General features: G+C 40.8%; 2 protein-coding genes across 4 annotated transcripts in view; both read left to right on the forward strand.

The window, feature by feature from the left end:
- The window catches only part of LOC309714695 (uncharacterized protein), a 188078-nt gene that overhangs the window by 72613 nt on the left and 95276 nt on the right, over positions 1 to 20189 (forward strand). For 2 of the 3 annotated variants that reach the window (XM_082547323.1, XM_082547326.1), the window contains exons 1-2: positions 11208 to 11505; positions 14021 to 14126. In XM_082547323.1, coding sequence (XP_082403449.1) covers positions 14109 to 14126 — 18 coding nt within the window. In that variant the 5' untranslated portion in view covers positions 11208 to 11505; positions 14021 to 14108. Of the gene's footprint in view, positions 1 to 11207; positions 11506 to 11791; positions 12111 to 14020; positions 14127 to 20189 lie in introns of those variants that run through there. The other variant, XM_082547325.1, reaches the window with a different exon arrangement.
- Positions 164 to 8083, forward strand: LOC309714538 (CD276 antigen-like). The gene is made up of 5 exons (XM_082547084.1): positions 164 to 259; positions 5209 to 5523; positions 5598 to 5864; positions 6205 to 6501; positions 7529 to 8083. The coding sequence occupies exons 1-5, from the start codon at positions 202 to 204 to the stop codon at positions 7714 to 7716; spliced, it is 1125 nt and encodes a 374-aa protein (XP_082403210.1). The 5' UTR covers positions 164 to 201; the 3' UTR covers positions 7717 to 8083.

The following is a 20189-nucleotide window of genomic DNA, read 5'->3' on the forward strand; positions in this document are numbered from 1 at the left end:
CATATTTATAGGCCTGGACGTGCTTGTATCCATATGATATATTGTTAACGGAGTTGATTGAAGTCGTTTTTATTGGATACTGGATGGTTACTTTACAGGGCACCTCTTGTGAGAGCTGCGATGCATGCATGGAGAAACGTGAACATTCCTCTTATTTTAATAAAGTTTTGAACGATTTTAAGCTTTAACGCGGAGGGGACGATGAAGCGGTGTCTGCTTGCCCTGTCCCTCCTGAGCTTGTGGACTCTCGCAATGGAAGGTAAGAAATTTCTGCTTGTTTTTGTTTTATGGCCCAGGTCCATTCGCTTTGACTTCGTACACGATCTCTGTCGCCTTTCACAGACAATGCGGGTGGCTCCACTCCGCGGTCTACCGGTTGTCCCGGTAATTTATCCGGTGTCCAGTCTAGGAGTTTTAACACTGCCGGTGTTTCAAATTATCTGACAAAACGAAAAGCCTCGCTGAAGGAAAGAGAAATGGTTTTTCTACAGCTCATGCAGATGCGTGTCAATGTTATCTGTAAATAATGCAGAGTAACATTAATAATACATGTAAAAATAAATAAATAAAGGCCATCTGCCTGGATTCATTCCAGCGTGTTTCTGTGGCATAACCTATCAGCTCCCGTGGAAACTCCGGGTTCTCTGCGTACATGGTCACCCTGTCAGCTTTTTGACATTTGCTGCTGATTCTGAAAAAACCGCCCACGTTAACTAATGGTGCTGATAATTTAACCTGAATAACTGCCGCTGGACTCCGTGTCAGCTGCTATCAGAACGGGTTGTTTTTATTCCACTTCTTATGTCTCAGTGTTTCTGGGTGCAAAGAATTCCTTTATGATACGATGAATTGATGATTTTCAGCAGTTCAAAATCACACCTGTGTGTCTGACAGGGTTTCTATGAGACACACTGACTTGATGTTGATGATGAGTATGCCTCAGAGAAAGAAATCCCTTGTTTCTTTTGTCTTCTCCAGCTTCACCACAGAGATATGTGTTCTTGTTCTTCTAGTTTTAAAAAATGTTAGTGTGTAAAACTGATGAAGGAAAAAATGCATATTTGAAATAAAATGGTTGAACATATTTTCAGAGGAAGAAGTCATAAATAAACGTTTGAGCGAATTTCTGAAGTCTCGTCATGTTGCAGTATCTGTCAGAGAACGAGCTCGTTCAGCTAAAAGCTGTTTTTCCTGAGTTGGACCTTTCAAGTGTTACGGTTTTAAACTTTCAGATTCTGAGGAGTCCTGTAAATTTAAAACGGTGTTTATGCGTCATACAAACTCTCCAACAATCACAAATCTCTTAACCAAAATAACACTTGCTTTTTTCATCGTAACATTTAACACTAAACTGCGTGCAGCAACCCTTTTGTGCGGCTTGTTCTCATAATATTCTGTCGCCAAACCTTTGCGTTGTGAAAGAGTAAGTCTGACAAACACATGCTGCATGTCTCATTTAAACTCTGACAGAAGCTTGTTAACATCTAAATAAGGTTTTGTTGTGGTGCAGAGCATCAGTAAATCTGGCCCATGGGCACAGTTATTTCTGCCATTAACCTAATTAAAAATATATTTGCATTCCCTTTCAGAGCGCCTCAGGGGAACCACAAGATGAAGTGAATATGTAACCTAATGTGATTTCCCCCCCCCAAGTATTCTCAGTCTCTGACATTGTTAGCCACAAATCAGTCCGTGTCGAGCACAAATGCAGTCCTACAGCTCTTCAACACCGCTCAGATCCATGATGCATAAAACTGTGTCAAAATACGGCAAGTAATTTGATTCTGGAAGATCAGCAGTGTTTTAGATCAATGTCTGAATCTTGCAGTATACAATAAAGAATCCGGGAGCAGCAGTGTGGCTTCATGCTGAGGGAGTACAACAGATGTGATTTTTGCTTTGTGTAGAGAAGGCCAGAAAGACTTGCATTGTGTTTTGTGGATCTAGACAAAGTGTGTAATAGGGTGTTAAGTAAGGAAGTGCAGCACTGCATGAGGAAGTCAGGAGTGACAGAAATGTGAGGCTGGTGTAAGACATGTATGAGGACGGAGAGACAGTGGTTAGGTGTGCAGTAGGCGTGACAGACTGGTTCAAGGTGGGACGTTAGATTATTTTGGTGAAAGAAGAGAGCACAGGCAGGGTGTAGTGAGTAGAGATGAGTGTGAGGAGGGGTGACTTGTGACAGAAAGAGATCTCCCAATGAGATTTTCAGTGAGAGTGATGAGGATGGACAGGATTAGAATCAAGGATATCAGGTAATAGAGGACAAAGCTAGGATAAGATGGAGGCAGGTGAGCTGCTGTGGTGATCCTTAAAGAAAGAGGTCAAAATAAAAAGACAGGTTATTAGATTTCAGTGTATTGATGAGTCAGGATCTGACAGTAAATTATATATTTTATGTATATCTTGTGTAGTTCTGCACACCGTACAAGTGAGCTATGTCAGAGATTTCAGGTTTAGAAGGTGGACTAGTCGTAATAAAGAAGCCCTCAGATATATCGATAACACTAAAGAAAGCCTTCATACATATTTAATGAGGTCAGCTGCACAAAGAGCTTAGTCCTTGGACCAAATTTCCTAGCACTCTGCACCACAGCAAAACTATCTTTAGACGTCTGTCTAACACTAAAAGGCGGAAAGTAATGGTTGATGTTACATCATACAGGTCAGCTGTTACACACAGACTTCAGTTTTCAGGATATCACAGCTGTGCTTTGGATAAATGCCTCAGCAACACAATTTCTAACAGATAAGCTCACCCTTACTAAAAGAAACATATTGATCTTCAGTCTCCTCTGCTTTAGCTTGTATGCCACACTGTTTTCAGAGAAAAGCATGTGCAAAACGCTGCAAGTTTTCAGACTCATTAGTCTGCTCAAATGATTCCCAACAGTTCAGCAACTAAAATGGCAGTTTGCTTACTCGGCAAACCACGGCAGCAGCTTTTTGACACGGTGACACTGACTGTTTCTAAATTAGGTCCTCGCACTGAAGTCAGATAAAACTGAGGCTATTGTATTTCAGAAACACTTTGTCTAACCAGATGCTTACTCTGGATGGCATTATCTTGGCCTCCAGCAAAATTGTTGCAGTCTTTGAGTTCTTTTTGAGGAGAATATGTAATTCATGTGCACATTTAACAAATACATGGGACTCTTTTTCTTGCGTTTGTCAAAGAGAGCAGTCCCACATCTATCTTTAAAGTTACAAACATCCTGTCTTAGAGTAATGCTAAAAACTAGTTTATGCATTTATTACTTCTATGCAGGACTAATTCATTGTCACGTTCTTCTAAAAGTTCATCTGGAATACTGTAGCAAGAGCACTGACAGCGACTAGGAAAAAGAATGCATATTTAGCTTGTTTTCATTGGCTCCCTGTCAATCAGGAATCACATGTAAAATTTCTCCTCACCTATAAGGTCTTGAATCAGGCCCCATCTTATCTTAAAGATCTTATAGTACCATATTACCCAATTAGAGCACTTTGTACTAACACTGCAGGCTTACATGTTGTTCGTTGAGTATCTAAAAGTAGAAGACAGGAGTAGAAGGCTAGTTTGTATCAAGGAGACAGACACTATCTCTGTCTCCTTGATCCTTGATTAAGATTAGCAAAAAGTAAAGTTTTAAGTCTAAAGCATATAGTTGGGGCTGGATCAGGTGACTCCGAATCCTCCCTCAGTTAGGCTGCAATAGGTCCAGGCTGCTAAGACATTACCATGATGCACTGAGTTTTTTTTTCTTCACTCTCTTCTCTTTATTCACTGTGTGTTTCTACATCATTTTGCTTTTAAACATTAGTCATTATTAATCCATGGCTCTCTTGCACAGTCTTTGTCCTGTCTTCCTCCATCAGTCACTGCAGATGGCTTCCCATCCCTGAGCCTGGTTCTGCTGGAGGCTTCTTTCTGTTAAAAGGGGAGTTTTTGCTCATGGGGGAGGGTCATCTGATTGTGGAGGTTTTCTCATATAAATAAGACTAAAACTAAATTGAACCCATTTTGTTTCCTCTTTTGACAGTGCAGAGAAAAAGAGGTCTTTAACACTGCCTTCCACCAGAACTACACTTGTGGTTGTGTGTTCACAGATTGTCTTCTATCTTGGATGTAAAAAAAAAGTGGTTATTTGAGTTGCTGTTGGTGTCCTATGAGCTCAAAGCAGTCTGGTCGTTTTCCTCTGGCGTCTGGCATCAACAACAACAATGCATTTTCGCCCAGAGACTGTGCACTCACTGATATGTCCTCATTTTCAGACAGGTCTCTGTAAATCCTCGTAATGGCTGTGTGAGAAGATCCCAGTAGATCAGCTCTGTATGAATCACTCAGACCAGCCTGTCTAGCACCTTTCTCCCTGAATGCTGTTGCTCATTTAAAGTAGCCATCATGTGATTTGATTGGCTGAGTAATATTTGCTTCAGGTAATTCAACAGGTGTGCAAAATCACAAAGTGCAAAATGTGTTAGGTTAGTTTAGTTCACTTTACATTTGTTTTTGTTTTGTTTTGTTTTTTTGTTTTATAGCAGAAGAGACAATGAGTTCAGGCTTTTGCCTTTTAAAGAAAGATTTTAAAGAAATGTCTCCCAAACCAGGAAAGGATTTCCTTTGTCAGTGTGAAGATCTGAACATATTTGTGAAATTTTACCAGCAATACTATTAGATTCAGAAAGCTGATTTCATTTAAACATTTAAACGTATTTTCTAATTGGTGTGTTAATTCTGCTTGCAAAATAATACAAAATAGCTTGGATGTTGTTTCTGCATTTTAAATTTGAAGCTACAGACCCTTTTGACGTTGCTCTGCCAGTTTGTCTCATTTAGCACCTTTTTCCTGTAGTTCTACATGTTTTTGTTGCTGTCTGACTGCAATAAGCTATGTTAGCAGTCAGGGATCTCACCTTCTTCAGGCATCCTGGTTGTGCATCCCCTTCAGTTCTTGTACATTATCTGTGTGCCAACCCTCAAGTGCCTTGCACAGAAATGTAAGATTTATTCATCTTCTCCTGTTTAGTTTACTGACGTTTATCAAACTGATTTAGAAAGATGCTTATTTGAAATAAAACGGGCAGATCTATTTTTAGATGAAGTCATAAATAAATGCTTGGTCTCATTTCTTAAGACGCATCATGCCAATATATTTGCTCAGAGCAGAAGCTCTTCTAGCATGCTTTTTCCCCAAATTGAACCTTTCTTGTGTTTGTCTGTTTCAGATACTGAGGAATCCTGTAATTTTATGGAGAGATGCATCTTACCATGCAGTTCCCAGATTGGGAAAGAAATCGTCATCCACTGGTTTAAGACACCAAGAGACCTTCGTGTCCACTCGTACTACCACAGCAAAAACCAGTTTGGACACCAAGACCAGTGCTTCAGAAACAGGACTTCAGTGTTCAAGGACCAGATCTCCAGTGGAAATTCCTCACTCCAGCTGACAAGTGTGGAGGTTCAGGATGAGGGCAGATATAAGTGCCACACCAGCACCATCATGGGAAACCAGGAGTCATTTGTCAACCTAAAAGTAGATGGTATGAGAAAATTGCAGTAAACATCAGCTCATTTATAAAGATTGCTCACTGCTTGTAATCTTCATTTATTTCAGCTCCAGTTAAAGAAGTCAGTCTTGATCAGGTTGAAAACTGGATCAGCTGCCGTTCAGAGGGGATCTACCCTGAACCTCAGCTCTCCTGGTCCACCAGCCCTCCATCCAACATCACCTTCACTAACACCACCACAGTTGAGAGGACTGAGCAGCTGCTTTACAACATCAGCAGTTCTCTGATGCTTTCAGCCGGTGTTTATGACCTGCTCTTTATCTGCACCATCAGCACTCGCAGGAACAGGAGGAGAGCCACTCTGCAGAGACTATGTGAGTATTTCAACCAACTGAGATTCTCAAACTTTGGTGCAGAGCAACTGTAGGTGGATCAGCTACTCAGGCCCAGTACGACATACACACAAGACGTCACTTGTGCTTTCGGTTTAAAATAACAAACTCGAGTATTGCCTGAGAAGAGCTGTGTAGTTAAGGACATGGCATCACTTGTAATAAATTCACTGTGATTATATGCATGCAGATGTTTACCTTGGATACATGTAACTGGGTCTGAATTGTGTGGGAATGTTCGGGTTAAAGTATTGGTGGGGACCCGATTGCTTAGGGCTTCCTTGTAGTTGGAGTATCTACTGTGGTTTTCGTTGTCTTTCAGCTCATATCAGTGGTCCCAGTACTGGTGTAACAATCACCTGCACCTCGCCAAACGCTTCACTCACCAACTTCAGCCTCGTCTGGAAATTCAACCAGACTCAGACCATCGTGAACCAGACTGGGACCAACTTTACCTACTCTGTGTCAGACGAGTGGAGGGAGAAGGTGAAGAATGTGTCCAAGTCAGGCAGTCTCATGCTAAAGGACTTATCTACAAAACAGGAGGGGATGTACACCTGTAAGCTCAGTAATGCTGAGGGGACTCACATTACCCACATCCACCTGAGAATAATCAAAGGTGAGATTAAGTTAACCTAAAAAGTCAGAAAATAAGTGCTGGGGGTTCTTTTTGTTTGTTTGTTTTTGCCTGTCCCGTGTGGTACTTTACCAATCAGAATTGTTGTCTGAAGGCCAGGAAAGATGCCCAACAGATTTAGTTTTTCAAGTGGAGAAAATATGGCAATGTCATATTGGTCCACTTGATTCATCTGTTTTATTATTATTATTATTATTATTATTATTATTATTTCTTAAGTGAGTTTTTTGGAAGTTCCCACTGCAGGGAAAACCTTTTAATGAAAAGATATCACCTTCAAACTTCTATTTGACTATTAACAATAAAAAAAAAATTTTGCATTAATATAATAGTTTTTTTTGAAATGATAATGTTTCAATATTCAAAATAGGAAATCTGATCATTGATAAAGAGAAATTCAAGATTATTAAAAATAGAGCTGTCTTTCGCAATTCTTTTTGGATTGAACCTCTTTATGCTTCTGAGTATTTCAGTTAAACAATGTAATAGGGCCCTATGAGCATCTCAACCATTCTTTTTTTTGTGCAGCAAATGTCACATTTTTACTGATATTGTCTGTTCAATCAAAAACAACACTCAACATTTAAGTGCATACATACAAATGTATACAAGCTTTTTAACAAAACTAATTAATGAACAAAGGTAGTTTGTGTCAGGGTCGATAGCAGGGACTCAAGCGCAGAGCAGGTTGACGTTTCCAAAGTTTATTTACAACATCAGTGCAGAATATATACAGTGAAAGGGGAAATCCAGGCAGAGAGGAGGGAGAGAGAATACAAAACGCACAGGGACCATGACCGTTTGAGGGCATTTTACAGTTCTGTTGATTTTAAAATGTCTTCTGCACTGGAAACTGTAGAATATCAGCATCATTACTGGATTGTATTTACAAAGTTTTAAAGAAAGAGGAAAAAATATAGAAACTGTATTTTAAATGCGAAGTTTTATACTGGATTTGAACTGGATTCCTTGAGGAATTTATTAGTAGAAATTGACTCTTCTGTTTCAGGACGTCACATTAACCTTGTAGCCATTGTCACAGCTTTGGGGTCTGGAATTGTACTGATCGGCCTATTGACAACTGCTGCAATCTGCAGCACACAGAGAAGGGTAAGAGGCCTGTATTGCACTTTTCATAATTTATTAGCTTGCACCATCGAAACTGAAAAGGTAAAGCTGAATGGGCTGACTGAGTAGTTGGAGTGGGGCTCAAACACAGGACTTGGAAACACAGGTGAATAAAATAAAAAGGTGTCTCTATTAAACTGAAACAAAGTACAATATAACATGAGTAACAAAACGAGGAAAATTAAAACTTCAGCTCAGCAGGGAAAATGTACTTTGATGGAGAACACAACTGTGAGGGACAATGAGACAAAGGAGAGTGAGAAACTTACACAATATTTACACATTAGGTAACTGAGGAGATGGGAAACGCTGAGCTAGTCTGTCTGCATCATTCTGCCATCATGAGGGAAACTTTGCTGTTCATGTTGGAGTTGATGATTATTGAACTACTGTTACTAAACACATTTAAGTTAGATTCACAGAGTGAAAGGTAAATTTCAGCAGTACAACAATGATTGTGACCATGCTATAATCTAACAGCTATTTTATGTTTGTCATTGATTTGTTATTCATTACTGCAGCTCTGCTCCTGTTTGTTGTTGCAGCAACTCAATACCTGTTTTCACTGCAGCGATTTTGCTTCTTTTCATCAGTCAACGCAGAGTGTTACCAACACCAGGACCATGTCTGAGACTGCAAATCCTGAGCCTGAACCTTTGCAGCCAGAGCTATAGTGTCCTTATCCAACTGATCCAGGGGCTCAGTATCCAGAGGTCCCCAAACCAGCTGATCCAGAACCCAGGAGTCTCATGTTCCCTGTGTCAAAAGAACCAAAGACCTGCACTAAGAAGATGATCTCTAGTCATGATGGTGCCACACTGTAAATTTGGCTTTTTCTTCAACCATGTCATGAAAGTCTTACACTTTGGTGTCCTCAGAAGCTCATCTTTGGTTTTTGTAGATGATGAGGTTATGTTGGTTACATCAGGTGGACACAGCAGAATGATAATTAACATCTCCTCCAGGTCTGAAACTGTGGTCCTCAGCTGGAAAGAGGTGACAAGTCCACTCAGGGTCAAGAACAAGTTGCTGCACCAAGTGGAGAAGTTTAGGTGTCTCGGGGTGTTTTTCACTCGTGAGGGCAGCAGGAGATTGTGGACGTGGATGAAGTGATGCAGACGCTGCATCTGTCGGTTTAGTGAAGAGAGGGTCAAGCATGAAAGTGAAGTCATGATTCACCTGTCCATCTATGTCCCTACCCTCGCCTATGGTCATAGCTCTGAATAGTGACTCAAAGACGGAGACAAGTAGCATAAATGAACTTTCTCTGAAGGCTGGCTGGCCTCTCCCTTACAGACATGGTGAGGACTTAAGCCATCCGAAAATAATAATAATAATAATAATGGATACTTTATTGATCCCCATGGGGAAATTACTTGTTTTTCTCTGCATTTGACCCATTCACTCAGTGAAGCAGTGGGCAGCCCACTAAGCAGGCGCCCAGGGAGCAGTGTGTAGGGACGGTACCTTGCTCAGGGGTACCTCAGGGTAGCCGTTAAGTGGATTCGAACCGCTGACCTTCCGGTCATAGGGCGACCACTTTACCTACTGAGCTATCCCTGCCCCCTGCCCCCCTCTGAGCCCTGAAACGGGCTCAGAGTAAACTTCTACACTGAAAGGAACCAGTTCAGGTGATTCAGGAAACTGGCAAAGACAAAGGATAACGAGAGGATGGGCAACAGGTGGGAACACAGTTGGAATGAATTACTCCCTAAAGAGACAGGAAGAAAAACAGAACACAGGATGAAAGACTCACTGATTTAACGAAGCAGAATATGGATCCATGTCTGTCTAATGTAATATTTTTAAGGCTGTCATGGTTTGCAAATTTAAAGTGCTGGGGTCCAAAGTGATATTTTTTATGGGGCCTCAAATTCCTCGTGGCGGAATATTTGCTGCTTTTCTTATTATTGCAGGGTTGGCAACCAAAGTAAAACTTTCTGGAACAGCGCTGCCCCCTGGTGGGTAAGGTTTTAATTACAAAATAGTTTTTCAGTTATTGAATGAGAAAGAAAGGATGGACACAGTATATCCTGTCATTTCAGTGCTGTTATAAGACATTGTGAGTTTAATTGCATTACACATTAAAACAAGTATCTCTGTGCTTCTAAGGCACTTAATGCATTTCAGCTCCACCAAAGCGCAAACTAAAATGGTAAATGATAAATGGTCTGTATTTGTATAGCTCTTTACTTGGTCCTAAGGACCCCAAAGCGCTTTACACTATACACAATCATCCACCCATTCACACACACATTCACGCACTGGTGATGGCAGCTACAGTGTAGCCACAGCCGCCCTGGGGCGCACTGACAGAGGCGAGGCTGCCGGACACTGGCACCACCGAGCCCTCTGACCACCACCACCAAACTACTGCACAGTTTGCAGCTTTAACAGCAGCCATCTGACAGTAGGGCGCTTCAACTGTGACTAACAGTTTCTTCCTTTAAAGGGAGTTTTTCCTTCCCACTATTGCCATGTACATGCTCATAGCACAACATAGTCCCTAAAATGAAGACATTTATGTGCATAAATCTAGTTGTAGTGGCCTCCTAAGATCCTACATCCTCATATGAGGACTTTACGTTTATTTTCTCACTGCACAAATTATGTATAAAGCAATAAACAACCTACTTCCTGCCAATATTCTAAAAAAAAAAAAAAATTCTAAAAAAGAACAGGGATACAATTTGAAGGGGGAATTAAATTTAAAGCTTCCCTGTATCTGTATAACACTAAAGTGTGTGTGTGTGTGTGTGTGTGTGTGTGTGTGTGTGTGTGTGTGTGTGTGTGTGTGTGTGTGTGTGTGCGTACATGCGTGTGTGTGAATAAAAATACATGTTAATTACTAAACAGTGGAAAGGGGGTGGGATTAAATGAGTTTATGCTTCTAAGTTGTTTATGATTATTATTGCTTTGTTTTTCTTTTGTTTTGCTTTGTTTGTTTGTCCCTTTCTTCTCTGTTGTCGTACTATTTTAATACGTGTTATACACATGTTCAAAATAAAGAGTCAATGCAAATACATTCTGACTTTTCTGCACAGTATTGTTTATTCTGCTAATATTTTGCTAAACAATGACAAGGACTTTGTTTTATGCTGTAAAATGCAGCTATTGTCTCTATATTGTCCTTCAGACTTTTAGATAGTTGAAGCAAATGTTTATTACCCTTGTTTCTGGAATAAGAAAATAATTATAATGACGGTATTAATTCTTTAATGACACTGAAAATTATGTTTTGGTTACTTTGGTATCTAATTTTTATCGTCTCTATTTTAGTATAATCTCTGTTAGTTTTTCCTGTGTATTTGGATGTTCGCCTATGTGAGTGTGTTTATGCAGCTCCATTGATTATTTTGCTGTTGTTATTGGCCAGGATATCCTTGTAAGAAAGTCTCATGTACACGCATTGTTACTTGCAGTGTTTTAATTTAAAGCCGTAAGATCTCTCCATACGCTCCCCTTTACATTTCTCACTCTCGGCAACTCACGTTTTGTTTTTTTTAAAGGAAGCCTAGTCACGTGACCGCGCAGCAACAAACCAATGTGGAGCAGGAAGAAGGGGGCGGAGCAAAGTGTCGCTGCAGGAGGGGAAGTGTTTGCACTGACAGAGCAGCTTTTTCGTGAAACGGGGGCAAAGTACTGAACCTAGAGGAAAGAAATTATAAAAAACGTCGATTCAATATCATACCTACGTTAACGTCTACATTTGGATCGATCCTCTTACCCTTGTCTCCTGGATCGTAGCCGAGATCAGCGTTAATCACGTGGGTCTCTGCTCCCTGATCGGTTTCCTGTGTTTGGAAAGAGTTCCAGCTTCATCGCGGAGTTTCTCTCGGTTTGTGGGCTCATCTAAAGGTAAGCACCGAGCTAACTTTACTGTGAGTTCAGTTCATGTTGAGTTTAGCTCCTGAATGAGGTCTTCTGCTGCTCTCCTCGGTGTCTGTTCACAGTTTATTGTGAACACGTTGAGAGAAGAGCGAGAGAGTGTTTGGAGAAAAACACCAACTAATCATTAGCTCAGCATGCTGGGAGAAGTTGGAGCAGAAAAGTCTTTTCATTGTCCCTGCAGCTGTTTTTCTGCCTGCACCAAACCTCTACAGCCTCATTTCTATTTGAAGTGATAACAGGAAATGGATGAGAGCGATCTGCTGCAGTATCAGGGTCACAATAAACTTTATTATCCAGCTGCTGTGGATGAACACATGAGAGGAAGTGAACTCCTAAAATGATCTGCAGACAGCAGCTGGGCAGTAAAAGGATTGCAAAAGAGAAAAGAGGAGCATGGAGATACCAACAAGAACACACAGGACAAAAAGATAAAGACATGCAGCAGTGACTCGGTCACTGCAACATCCTTATTTACTGTTCAAGTGGGCACAAGTAAGGAATCCATGGTGCCTTTAGGTGCATCTCGTATACCCAGCAGTCTACACTCCAAAAGCCACAGGAGTTCACTCCAGGTATTTATTAAAACCACTTATTCTTATGATCTGAATATTTAACCACGTGTTAATCAGCAAGCTCCACCAGATTGTTGTTAACCCTTTCTCTGATCGCATTAATGAAACCTTTTGTAATAATTATATAACAAAGACTTGTGCATTATACATGCCCTGTACTTTGGGTATGATTACTAAACCTCCACGATATTTGTGTGTTTTTATATGATTAGCTGGTTTAACTGAAGACATGTAGTTATTAAATCCTAAAGTCAGCATGTGCCATTCACTTCTACATTAACAGATGTTACAAATTTAAAAATAAATAAATGAAAGCTCCTCAAGTACCTGTGTAATCACTTTAATAGTGGTTACATGCTCAGGTCATTTCTTTACTACAGTTCTAATTAAAAATCTCTGTCTGTGTGACATGTTGATGAAAAAGTGCTGCTGGAATCTAAATGATTCCATGTAGATATCATAATGGGCATGACTTATCTGATAATTAAAGAAATTCACAAGGTTAAATTAGTTTGTCTTTTTCACAGAGACATTTGGAGCAAGCATATGATGAAGTATACTGGTTACAACGTAATATTTTTGAGGTAGAATATAATAAGTAGAAACCTATTAAAAAATGCCTGTAAAGCAATGCATATGTTTTGTGTCACCTTAGTTTTGGCCCTGTTTAACAAACACTTTGTTGAATTAGTAATAAAAATGAGGTTGTTTTGATAACTTTAATATTGATATAATGTTAGCTCTTAATTACTTAAAATAATACAAAAAATTATAAGAAAGTAATGAGAATGTTTTTATGTCAACCAGGAAACCTGAAACTGTTTTAAAAAAACTTTTCTGGCTTGAGTTTCCGATGCACCTAAAGGCACCGTGGCTTCTCTACTGGGTCCACACATGCCTCTTTTCCAATAGTTCCTAGTCAAGTCGACTCAATTCTTAACTCATTACAGTCGAGTACCAACTCAGTGTACTTAGGACCGTTACAGTAACACGGAGAAAAGTCCCATGACATAATTCGTATACATCAAAAACAACAGAACAATGGAGAACATTGAGACGGTGGTACTTGCTGCTGAACTGAGGGTAAGCATCTGCACCTCTGGACCACAGTGTTCGCATCGACTAGGTAAAAAATTAACTACCTGGTACCAGCTAATACCTGAATGCTGAAGGTTGAATCGAGCTGAGCCAAGTAGGTGGTAGTGGAAGGGGCTAATATTGGTCAGCAACAGCAATCTATTGTCAAGAGTAGATGCTGTAGCTGCAGTCAAGGGGAGGAAGATCTTTTCAAGCAGGATTTGTAAAAAGCATTTTGACAGTCACACAAAGATGGACAGCTTTTGTTCTGAAGGTTTGGAAAGAGTTTGTCTCTGTCAGTGTCTGCATTCACTTTGTTCCTCTAATAGGAAATCAATGTGCAGATGTTTATTCATGCACTGACTGCTTCTATTCATCCTGCAGCTGCTGGAACAAATTAATGGTCTAAAAGTTGCTTTGCTCAGGTCTTTGTTTGCTCTGCTTCCTTTTTCTTCTTCCAGGGATCAAATACAGACATTCATATAATAAATGTTGTTTTTATTCAAAAATACATATTTTAGTGCACATTAGAATGAGAGTTTTAGATGCCTACCCTAGCATAATAGGCCAGAACTAGTCATATCCCACAAAAGTGTATAAACCCAAATCCATCCTTTGAGACATGAGTTTAAGGCCCTGTCATAGTAAAAAGGCTGCTTAGAACCAATGTCACAGTTACTCCTGAAGTGTTACTTAATAAGAGAGTTACCCCACTTTGCAGTACAATGATTTCTACAAAGAGTCACAGAGTAAAATTTGTACTTTTAACATGTGAGACACTTTGACTCTTCAGTGCAGTGTGGAGCCTAACGAATATCTGCTTTGTGTCCCAGCTGATCAGCAGGAGGAGAAGAGTCTGACAGAGCAGCAGAGGAACATTTTCAGCCGTCTGGACTCAGCTGAGTCACTACAGAGGAAACAATGAGCTCAACACAGAAGGTGAGGAAAATATTGCTGTTACATTTTTTTTAAACTGATGTTAAAAGACAAAATAAAAGGTCACAGGACACTGAAACAAAGTCTTTAAAAATCAAGATTAAAATTAAAACCACACATTTTCATACATTGAATAATTTTTTTCAGTGAGCAGTATTCAGGACATTTCGTTTTGATAACAAGAACTGAGAGAGTTCTGAAGGCAGGAGGAATCTAACCCTGTATTATCAACGTATACCTAAGAAAGTGTAATTCCTTATCAGGATGTTCAAATAATGCTTTGAAATTATGTTTAGGATGACCAGATAAAGTAATTAAATCATGAACTGTCACGCTGTGTTAATAAATGTTACAAACAAATAAAAGAAAACATGGAAAGTAGGAGTTCAAGCAGAGCAGCCTCCTCCTGTTCACTGAGACATGGCTCACGGACCACACACCGGACTCTGTCATAAGTCTGGATGGCTTTCAACTGGTTAGAGCGGACCGGAATGCAATGGAGAGTGGTAAGAGGAGAGGTGGGGGACTAGCAATGTATGTCAATGAGAGATGGTGTAACTCGGAGCACATCACTGTGAAGGAACAGAGCTGTACCAAAGACATTGAACTGTTGGCAGTTAGCGTCCGGCCATACCACCTGGCCAGGGAATTTTCACACGTTATTGTGCTGACTGTTTACATCCCACCCTCGGCCGACGCTACAGCAGCCTGTGATTACATTCACTCCACTGTCTCTCAGCTACAGATGGCACATCCGCAGTCCCTCATTATTATTTCTGGGGACTTCAATCATGCCTCACTATCTGTCACTCTCCCAAACTTCTTCCAGTACGTTGACTGCCATACAAGGGACAGCAAATCCCTGGATCTATTGTTTGCCAACACAAAGCAGGCTTACAGTGCATCACCCCTCCCCCCGCTTGGCCACTAAGACCACAACCTGGTCCTTCTCCACCCCACCTACACTCCTATGGTGAAGAGGAACCCCCCCACGAAGAAAGTGATATGGGTGTGGTCTGAGGAATGCACTGAGGCCTTAAGAGACTGTTTTGAATGCACAGACTGGCAGGAACTCTGCAAGCCTCACGGTGAGGACATCGACGCCCTCACTCACTGCATCGCGGACTACATTTCTGTGTTGAGAACACTGTGCCTACCAAGAAGATACAGTGTTTCTCAAACAATAAACCGTGGGTCACCCGAGAACTGAAGGCCCTGCTGTACAAGAAGAAGAGTGCTTTCTGGTCGGGAGACAAGGAGGAACTTAAGAAAGTCCAAAAGGATCTTAAATACAAGATCCGAGAAGGCAAGGAGTGCTTCAGGAGGAAGATGGAAAAACAACTCCAACAGAAAAACGTCAGAGAAGTCTAAAGGAACATGAAACAAATCTCTGGACATTTCCAGGACAATGGAGGAGCCACAGTGTCTGCTGGCCGGGGGTGGGCTAACGACTTGAATCTAGGCGATTAGAGGATCATCAGGGGGTCCTTTTGTCCCTCTGTGGGGGGTCACTCCCACTAGGTTTATATCTGGGACTCTCCACCATTTGACCTTAGAACTGAAGAAGCTTCTCGGATGAGAGGTGAAACGTCTTCAAGCAACTTAAAGAAGTCCAGACACTTTTCTTTGCAAGCTCCTTTGACATTTGAATATGGCCCACTTATCACCTCTCCCACCCCCCAGGTTCCATTAACCCCCCTCCATTTGCCACCCCCCCCTCCGGGTGCAATGCCATTGTCACCTGAGCTCTCCTCTCACCACAACCCTGCTTCACCCCTATCCACACATCTATCCACAACAAAGCAAGCCCCACCCCCCCACTCCAGCCCAGCCTCACATCTACTTCACAGCTGATCAGGTGAGAAATCAGCTCAAGAGGACGAAGGCAAGGAAGTTCGCCTACCGTTCTGGATTTGGGGTGGATGACGCTGTCATCTACCTGGTACACCGATCCCTCTCTCACCTAGAGCAGGCGGGGAGCACTGTGAGGATCATGTTTTTTGACTTCTCCAGTGCTTTCAACACCATCCAACCCGCACTACTGAGAGGGAAGCTGGAGGGAGCCGGAGTAGGCAAACAGCTGACTGCATGGACCATCGACTACCTTACCAACAGACCACAGTATGTGAGGCTCCATGACTGTGTGTCCGAGGTGGTAATCTGCAGCACGGGGGCACCACAGGGCACGGTTCTCTCACCTTTCCTGTTCAGCCTTTACACTTCAGACTTCTGTTATAATTCGGACGATTGCCATATACGGAAGTTCTCAGATGATACAGCCATCATTGGATGCGTATCAGACGGGAATAATCAGGAATACAGGGGGGTCATCAGTGACTTTGTTGGCTGGTGTGAGACCAACGTACTCCAAATCAACGCCAGCAAGACAAAGGAGATGATCATAGACTTCAGGAGGAAGTCCCCCCCCTGCAACACCGGTGAACATCCAAGGGAAAGACATTGAGATAGTGGACTCTTATAAGTAACTGGGTGTTCACCTCAACAATAAACTGGACTGGACTACAAATACAGACGTCCTGTATAAGAAGGGCCAGAGTCGACTCCACCTGTTGAGGAGACTGAGGTCCTTCGGAGTCTGCAGGACTCTGTTAAGGACATTCTATGACACTGTGGTAGCATCTGCCCTTTTCTATGCAGTGGCCTGCTGGGGGAGTGGATGCACGGACAGGGACAGAAGCAGGATTGACAAACTGGTGCGGAGGTCTAGCTCCATGCTGGGATGTCCCCTGGAGTCTGTGGAGATGGTCGGTGAGGGGAGGATGTTAGTAAAGCTGACATCCATCATGAACAACCCACATCACCCACTGCATGAGTATGTGAGTGGGCTGAGCAGCTCCTTTTGTCAGAGACTGAAACACCCTTGCTGCAGGAAGGAGCGCTTTCGCAGATCATTCATCCCAACAGCAGTTAGACTCTATAACTCCTCAATCACGATGTCATGAGTCAGTGGACACTGTGAACATCCACGGTCACCACTTCATGCATAATGGACCTTCCATGACCTTCCAAGCTATATAGTTTGTCTTCCATATTTCCAACTATATCCATAATTACATACTGTGTATGCTACCATTGTATATAGTGTATTATCTTAGTTTTTTTCATTGATTGTACTTATTGTGTTTTTGTATTTCCTTCTGATATCTGTACCTGAGCTGAGGTGACGCAAAAATTTCCCCATTGTGGGATCAATAATAATAATAATAATAATAATGATAATAATGGATTGGATTTATATAGCGCTTTTCAAGGCACCCAAAGCGCTTTACAATACCACTATTCATTCACTCTCACATTCACACACTGGTGGAGGCAGCTACAGTTGTAGCCACAGCTGCCCTGGGGCAGACTGACAGAAGTGAGGCTGCCATATCGCGCCATCGGCCCCTCTGGCCAACACCAGTAGGCAAGTAGGGTAAAGTGTCTTGCCCAAGGACACAACGACCAGGACAGAGAGCCCAGGGATCGAACCGGCGACCTTCCGGTTACAGATACGATTCCCAACCCCCTGAGCCACGGTCGCCAAGTCTTATCTTATCTCTTAAAAGTATAGACCTGCTACATATTTAGTGCCATTCTGAGTTAATATTAACATTTGTGTATAAGGACTCATTGAGTTACTTTTAAAAAAATCAAATGGCTTATTGGCTATTTTTGATCTAAGATATATATTTTCAATTTTTTGAGCAATATAAAAGATGGACTAATCCATTGTGATGCGACCCTTTGAATTTGACCTCCACATTTTGAAGCATCAGCCACAATTATCTCCAAGTAAGGAAATGGGATGTTTACACTGAGCATACTTGTCATAATTACTGAAATATTTGATGATGTCATGTTCAGAATTTGTATATGCAGATATTTTGAAGAACATCTGCTTGCTTTACTTCTGAGAAACTCTGCCTATCTAAGATGCCCTTTTTATATTCAGTCATGTTAAGATAATTGTCTAAGACCCCTCGAGTGGCCTCTAGAAGAACTGCAGGATTTGGCACTTCTGTGCCAGCTTCAATTTTCAGCCCATTAAGTTTTGTCTTGGTTTGCACTCGCACTTGGTGGGATTTCATGTGCTACTACCACATACTAAACATTTCTACATATTAAACAAATATCTAGGACTGCCTTCTTCCACTTGTACAATATTCCTAAAATTAGAAATATGTTGTCTCAGAGTGAGACTGAAAAACTAGTACATGCATTTGTTACTTCTTTGTTGCACTTTTGTAATTCATTATTATCAGGATGTCCTTAAAACTCCCTTAAAAGCCTTCAGTTAATCCAAAATGCTGCAGCAAGAGTACTGACAGGGACTAGAAAGACAGAGCATATTTCTCCTGTTTTGGCTTCCCTTTATTGGCTTCCTGTTAAATCCAGAATTGAATTCAAAATCCTGCTCCTCACATACAAGGTCTTAAATAATCAGGCCCCATCTTATCTTAATGACCTTGTAGTACCATATCACCCTATTAGAGCACTTCGCTCTCGCTCTGCAGGCTGTCAGGTTCTCATGTTGTTGCTAAGGATTGTCTTATTGCACTGGAGTCACACTGGGTTAAATATTTACACTTGGGTTTTAAGGGGTATTTATTATTTTCTTCATTATTTTATTTACGGGTTGTACGGAAGCCCCAAATGCAATTTCATTGTTCTCTGACAATGACAATAAATAAATAAATACTAAAATACTAAAATACTAAAAATACTACTTGTTGTTCCTAGAGTATTTAAAAGTAGAATGGGAGGCAGAGCCTTCAGTTTTCAGGCCCCTCTTCTGTGGAACCAGCTTCCAGTTTGGATTCAGGAGACAGACACTATCTCTACTTTCAAGATTAGGCTTCAAACTTTCCTAGTTATGCTGCAATAGACGTAGGCTGCCGGGGATTCCCATGATGCATCAAGTTTTTCTTCTTCAGTCACCTTTTTCATTCACTATGTGTTAATAGACCTCTCTGCATTGAGTCATATTCCAATAAATAAATAAATTATTATCAATCTCTGTCTCTCTTTCACAGCATGCATTTCGTCCTGTCTCTCACAGGTGGTTCTCCTGGAGGTTTCTTCCTGTTTAAAGACAGTTTTTCCTTCACCTGTCACCAACGTGCTTGCCCATAGGGAGTCATATGATTGTTAGGTTTTTCTATTAAGCAGCCTTGTTGCTAACATGACTGCATATTGTTGTTGTTGTTACTATATTTCAAACATGTAAACAATATATAGGTACATTTAGTAAAGAAAATAAGAGAGAGAAAAAATACTACATAAAAGTCAATATATTTCAATATAGCTACCATTCTGATTCCTTTACATGTTCAAAGGGAGTGGGAAGAAGTACACACTTATTTAATCCCACCCCTTTGCCATAAGTTATCAGTTAATATTTAGTCAGCTTAAATAGTGAACAGATTTCTGATATAATATATACTCTAATATCACATCATGACATTTTTTTAAATAGAGACATTCACTTAATTTCAATATTTTTCCCTTTCTTTATAGTTCGAGAAGATCATATTTTTATAACTCTTTTTGAACTGGTTTATGTTCGGACATGGCTTTAATTCCATATTCAAACTGTTCCACAGTTTCACTCCATGCACGGAAACACAAAAGCTTTTTCTTGTAGTGCGTACCTTCCCTGTTTCGAAGTTACAAAAAACCCTTAAATAATAACTTCCTTCTTTCAAAAAAAACATGCTCTGAATATTATGTGGCAGTTCTTTATTTTTTGCTTTGAATAGACTTTGTGCTGTTTGGAATTTCACTAGATCGTCAACTTTCAATATTTCAGACTGCAAGAATAGTGAGTTTGTATGTTCCTGTAACCTGCATTGTGGATGATTTGAGCTGCTTTTTTTTTTTTGCTTTTTTTTTTTTTTAAGAGTAAAAAGTGAATGTAGTGTGGTTATATAGTTGTTGCCCCAGGCCTCTGCACAATAGCTTAAGTATGGTGAAACCGGTGAACAGTAGCGAATATGAAGTGATGTTCTGTCTAATACCTGCTTTAGCTTGTTTATTATTGCAATGCTTTGTGATACTTTGTAA

Source organism: Aulonocara stuartgranti (assembly GCF_965226115.1).
Source record: "Aulonocara stuartgranti genome assembly, chromosome: 9".
NCBI classification, from domain to species: domain Eukaryota; kingdom Metazoa; phylum Chordata; class Actinopteri; order Cichliformes; family Cichlidae; genus Aulonocara; species Aulonocara stuartgranti.

Coding starts and splice junctions, on each gene's coding strand:
- LOC309714538 (XM_082547084.1), top strand. CDS start 202: ATGAAGCGGTGTCTGCTTGCCCTGTCCCTCCTGAGCTTGTGGACTCTC. Junction 5,524..5,597: donor TGTCAACCTAAAAGTAGATG/GTATGAGAAAAT, acceptor CATTTATTTCAG/CTCCAGTTAAAGAAGTCAGT. Junction 5,865..6,204: donor AGCCACTCTGCAGAGACTAT/GTGAGTATTTCA, acceptor GTTGTCTTTCAG/CTCATATCAGTGGTCCCAGT.